At 46.4% G+C, this 6,310-nt stretch overlaps 1 protein-coding gene across 1 annotated transcript; it reads right to left on the reverse strand.

Moving 5' to 3' along the window:
- Positions 1-1,162: 1,162 nt before the first annotated feature.
- On the reverse strand, positions 1,163-5,569 carry LOC135809504 (zonadhesin-like). Its single transcript, XM_065322865.1, has 6 exons — positions 5,323-5,569; positions 4,172-4,339; positions 3,747-3,788; positions 3,150-3,239; positions 2,075-2,248; positions 1,163-1,551 (listed from the first exon to the last, which is right to left on the reverse strand). Exons 1-6 carry the CDS (start codon positions 5,450-5,452, stop codon positions 1,544-1,546), a joined length of 612 nt encoding a protein of 203 aa, XP_065178937.1. The 5' UTR covers positions 5,453-5,569; the 3' UTR covers positions 1,163-1,543.
- Between the last annotated feature and the right edge of the window lie 741 nt (positions 5,570-6,310).

Raw genomic sequence — 6,310 nt, forward strand, 5'->3', positions numbered from 1 at the left:
AGGTCTATCCGTCTATATGTAGTCAGCTGGGACACTTATGTCAAGTTATGACGTAGTTAGTCCGGCTGACATTGTTACCGAATCCCTTTCTCACGTCAATCCAGCATTCCACTTTCCAGCTGCTAGTACTTCTGCACTACGCTTACATGGCTTACAGCACGTGCAGATCTACTATCTGTATACGAACCTCCCAGTACATAATGTAATAATCCGTCCCATCCCGTAGCAGACCTCGGTAGAATGCTCACGCACATGTACATAATTATATGTGTACATGATATTCATGCAGATCTACGCTGTGCATGTGGGCATGGTCGGGTGAGTGTTGGGGTAGTGCCAATAGCTGGCCCAGGACCCAGAGGGCCACGGGATCTAAAGGCAAAGCCTGACTAGACTGACATGACCATGACCTGGACCACGCATTGAACCCGAAGGGTATGGCCCATGCAGGCACTTAATCCTTGCAGTTCCTCCTCGTGGTTTGCCATTGAGTCCACAATGGCAGCAGCGTCCTGGCAAAGATCCCATTGGCTCTGAACCACAGTCTCACGTACTAGTACTGTAGTTGTCCTGGCCAGGTTGTTGTTCTCATTTATGTGCTGACAACACCGCTATAGATATCAGTATGGGGATGATGGGGATTCGATCATTCGAATCTTACGGCACCACTTTAAAAGGCTGGGTGGTTCTGAAGGAAAGAACTCCTGCATAGACGCATTAGACGGACGGGGCGGAGTTACACGCTGATTTCATTGCATTCACCCTAGCTGCATGGCCAAAAGTAACATTGATAATTTGCTGTGCATGGTGCCTCTGAGCGGTGGAGGTGAGGGGAAAGGTTTCACTAAGTTGGACTATTCCAGGTTGTAGTAGTCATTGTGGGTTCCCTTGGAAGAAGAGACAAAAATTGATGTACTCCACCTGCCAACCGTGTTAGTCAGGTTGGATTAGAGGTATTGTCTACTCGGCACTGTGAGAAACCGCGTCGAACTGACGTGATACTGTTCTTGGTTGGGCACTCCCAGTTCTTGGCTCCGATGCACCAACTGTACACAAGACTGATATCAGGTAATTCACGCTAGCTTCTTCCAACCGGCCGCACTGGCCCACCACCCGGGTCATGCATACCCGGCTCCCCGGCCACACGAAATCAAAGCAGCGCTTGAAATTGTGTCTATTGCACCAAGGTTTGTTGACAAGTGAAAACTGACAGTGAGTCACATGTACCGGTAGTTAGGAAGGGAGAAAGAAGCAACTGTGGTCATAAAAATAATGATGTGCAGGCAGCAATGAGTGCAGTGCATATGTATATGAAACATATTCAATAAAAGATCTCTAGTCCCATTGCTCAGTGGCTCAACCACTCTAGTGGACAAAAAGCATGGGATAATGCAATGATATAGGCACACGCTTGTCATTGCTATTGCTGTAGCTATCAAGCTAGGAGAAGTTATGCACGTTACATGTTTTGTTGTAGTGCCGTGTCCATCAGCTGCCCAGGTATGCACTTGGGATCATCCATATGGACCCATGCCGTTTGTACTTAGTAACCTGTGAGAAGAAGATCGGGAAAGAGAGAGAGAGAGAGAGAGAGAGAGAGAGAGAGAGAGAGAGAGAGAGAGAGAGAGAGAGAGAGAGAGAGAGAGAGAGAGAGAGAGAGAGAGAATATTGCGAGTGGTTCATGCATCCAGTGCATGCCCATCCCAACCATCCTGTAATGCATTATCGTGTCACAAAATGAAACATTTCCAGCGTCTATGCCATTCTACAACATACTCCTGGTGTCAGATTGTTAGATGCACGCAGGTCACATGATCGGACAGTATCACCATTATTGTCCTGCCCACTCGGAAAGGGCAGCTACACATCATTTGACTTAGTTGCTGTCCACAGATTTGAGCATCATTTGGATTTGACTTACATATTCTACTCTGTATTACAGTGTATACCTACCTCTTCATCACTATGCTGTACTGAGCTGTTCTGAGAGACTTGATTAAAATTCCTAACATGACAACGTTTAATGGCAGCACCAGCACACAATTGTCCAATGGCAAACCGTATGGGTACTTACAGTCGTCGAGGGCGACGCACGTCTTGTCCGACGTGAGCAGGTATCCCTGCTGGCACTGGCAGCCAATCACGCACATCTGCTCGCAGAACATCGGGCCGTCTGGGTTGGCGCACGTCTTGGGACACGCGCTGCCGCACTCCGAGTAGACCTGGTTAGCGGCGCACTCTCTCTGGTCTGAACAACAAAATACACAGTCACGACCATGCACCGCCGGAGAAGGAAATTTGGCTGGCGAAAACAAGACACTGTACAGCTGATGCTTCAAGGCTTGTACACATACATTAAAACCTGGTTTAAGCGACCACCCCACGGTGCAAGCAAAATCGGGCATTAAAGCCAGGTGGTCTTTAGAACCAGGTCCAACATTGTCTGGGCATGAAAAATCCGTCGTTAAGAGCAGGTGGTCGCTAAAGACAGGTCGCTTACACCAGCTTTTACTGTACATGTATCTACCATAGCAACCCGCATAGCAACCCGCATAGCAACCCGCATAGCAACCCGCTCGGTTACACCACCTTCAGTTGCATAGAAGTCATGGCCAATGACATTATTGTTATTATTTTAGCACGCGTTTCAATGCCTGACATACTACCGTAGTAGCTCGGGCCTTTGTCCTTATGTACTTTCCATTTTAATATACACGTAAGACAAAAACGAGAGTACAACATACATATACATGATACCTTAAAGCTAAGCATAGTATCAAGAGTATATGAATAATATAAGTCCTCTTGGGGCGTTTAATTATACTCTTGATACTATGCTACTACAATGTACTTCGGAGTAGTAATTCAGTAGTTGGAGAGATGCGAAAAGGAAACTTTTCTGAAGAAGAAAGTGACTATCACCACCAACACTCAAACTAGGGACCTTCGCTGGAGGCCATCTGCTCTACCACTAAGCTATGAGCAATGGTGTGGTCATCATCCCAGCAGGGGCCGTTCAACAGTATCCTGGTAAATGATGATTCTGGTGAGGACAAGCATTGAGTGCAAGAGCCTGTATACACGTATACTCCTCGGAGAACAATTGATTGATTTTTTCGTTCCTGATACTGAGTCTCTAGTCTGCTCACCTGGGAAGTTGATCTGCTCTTCACTCTGCTCGGACATCATTCCGGGCTCAACAACCTCCCTGTTGACACTGTGCTCATCAAGGTCCTGACCTACAAATGTGTGGAAACAAGAAAACAAGTATAGCGGAAATGTCCGTGTATCATTGCCAAGCTCTCTTCCGCCTCAAAAAGGCATGGACAATGAAGTGACGCAGAGAAAGGGTCTTCTTCCAGATCAGCTTGCCCTAGATATTGCAGTAAAGTGAAGTCATGCTATGAATGAGAGAGATAGGGAGAATCGGGGAGAAGAAGAAAGTAGTGAGTGAGTGAATGAGAGAGAGAGAGAGAAAGAGAGAGAGAGAGTGAGTGAATGAGAGACAGAGAGAGACAGAGAGAGACAGACAGAGAGACAGACAGGCAGAGACTGAGACAGAAAGAGACAGACAGAGACAGAGGCAGAGACTCGGAGACAGAGACAGAGACAGAGACAGCCAGAGAGGCAGAGACAGAGAGACAGAGGAGTCCGGGAAAGGTAAGAAGGGGAGGAGAAGAAGAGAGTGAACGACACAGAAGTAACAGAGAAGGCATCATGCCACTAGATCTGCTCTGTCTGCTTACCATCATTAAATCCGATATCCTGATCGGGGTTATAGCCGGGGCCTATCAAGGAAATCAAATGACAGGACAGGACAGATGGTGAACCTCATACGCAGCCATATATTCGATCTCACTGAGAAGTCTTGTTGATAAAAGGAACAGTACATTATCGGATTACAGTAATGTTATGATGCTCGATAACAGATGCAATTTTATTTTCTACTCTGGGAGTTATGTTGCTTGAGACCTGATCCCATGCCTTCCCATAGCTTCATCTTCGAACGTGCCGACCGGTGTTGGAACTATGATCTTGAGCTCCACATGTATGCGGCTTTAGACTCTACATGCACTTGAAGTAGATTGTATAAACATTCGACTACAAGCACTTTCCCACTGGCATACATAAAAAATAAATTAATTATAGTTTAAAAGACTCTCTGACTTACATGCTTGCAGTAGAATGCATTCATCATCGCCATTCAGGACAAATCCTGGATTGCAGACGCAGCGGTTATCGCATACCATCACCATGCATGTCGACTTGGGGTTCTTGCAGGTAGGTGGGCAACCAGAGCTGCACTTCTTTTGGCTGGAGTTGGGCGGGCAGGAAGGATCTGAATGGTTAGAAACACAATGGCGAAGGTGCAGATTCACACCACAGAGTGTGAGGCATGTTTGCTGGATGAAAGAACGGTGTACGGCACTGCAATGGCACCTACACCATTACTACAATCATGTCATTGTATACCTAAGCACACGTACAGTACGACCAGGTGACCACGTCCAAGATCATTATTACCATGATCTCTATTCTTAGACTGGGTCACAGCCCGCAAAGTGAGGAGTACCCATGCACGAAACTCGAAAGTGCGTCTTTCGAGAAGAAAACACTTTCACTCCGTGTCCAAGCCTGTGCCGTTATGACTTATGTATGGGACGAAGCACGGAAGTTAGAACCCATGCCCGTACATGTTGTTGTCGTTGATTTTATTTTAATTCGCTGTGACCAATTTTGGCAAACGAGCAGAGGTGCTCAATGACAAGGAAGCGAATGAAGGTGCACCAAGAAGTACGAGGGGACGTAAAAGCAGACATGTAATCCTCTGGCGGCAAGCGTGCCTCGCTCGGTTTGTGAACTAGGTAAGTATTTTAGTATCGCAGGTGCTAGCTATGCTCGTGTAGATCACTGCACCAAACCAGCGAAGAAGGATAGCATGGCATAGTTAGTAGTTGGCCAGCTAATCTATCAATCTAGCGACCGACACTCGATGGTACGCTAGGTCTACCTCCAGTGCTCCACTACTGCAAGGAAGAGCTGATTGAATGAAATAGAACAGCCTGCTGGCAGTGCTGAGTCCCAAGCTACGTCTGCCATGCATGCAACGGCGAATGACTCCAAGCTTAGCTTTAGAGGCGGAGCGCAGCATAACAGCCTATCACTTCCCATTCCGAATATTTCAACCTTGTTCGTAGCCCGGACTCAAGATCATCGCGGACATCGGGCTCCACTCTCGCATGAACCGAAGCTCCGCTGTTTATGCCGAAAGTACGGACAACTGCTTGTGTGTTTTTGCGACCCAGCGCAATGGCCTCTTACCGACTGCGAAGGTTTGATTCTCCACCATCTCCGGGTTCTCCTCGACCGTGCCGAAGCCAGCACTCATCTCTGGCTGGGCAGGGGCGCCATAACACGCTCCAATGAGCAAGGCGAGCAAAACAACCTTCATCTTCAAGCTGGCAACGACGAGGCTGTAGATACAACAGTGCACGAGGTTCTCTCTCGTAAACAAACTCTTGCCAACAACACAACACTCAAGCTACTCAAGTACAAGCAAGGTTTATGTCTGCCAGCGCTACAGCCTGTGCCAGGCTCCCTCTAGACACATGTGAAAATAATACGCTTGGACCTGGTGCCAGTGGTGGTAGCGCCTAGCGGCCGGACCAAAGGCGCTTACGTCACCCCTCGCATACTGCATTATAGCAATAAAAACTGCTTTATGGCAGTTTTCTAAAAAAAGTTATTGTGTTCTAGTCCATGGACCCCGTCTAAAAAGTAAGAAATTAACGAAATGTGATAGCCGAAAATTAAAATTTCACACAAAACCTCACAATAATCACAGCACTTGAAATGCTGCTTTCAACCCTAAACTTGTACTGCACCAACAATTGGCAACATGCATGTCATGCATGCATAGGAAAGAGGATCACGAGGGGAAAAGGTCTTCTACATGTAGCTTTTCATTCTGTGTGTGATTATTGTGAGGTTTTGTGTGAAATTTTAATTTTCGGCTATCACATTTCGTTAATTTCTTACTTTTTAGACGGGGTCCATGGACTAGAACACAATAACTTTTTTTAGAAAACTGCCATAAAGCAGTTTTTATTGCTATAATTTCTTTTGTTTTTTCTGTCACCAATCAATGGAATGCCCTATCTCAATATGTAAATTTAAACTAAATGATGGCCTTCACATCATATCAAGGGATCAATACCGTATTATACGCATTGATGTGCAAGCCTTTTCTTGCAGAAAATGGCAAAATGCATGTTCTTTGTGCGGGGAAACATGTGAGTACGTAGTGGTG

Source organism: Sycon ciliatum, chromosome 2 (genome assembly GCF_964019385.1).
Source record: "Sycon ciliatum chromosome 2, ocSycCili1.1, whole genome shotgun sequence".
NCBI lineage: Eukaryota > Metazoa > Porifera > Calcarea > Leucosolenida > Sycettidae > Sycon > Sycon ciliatum.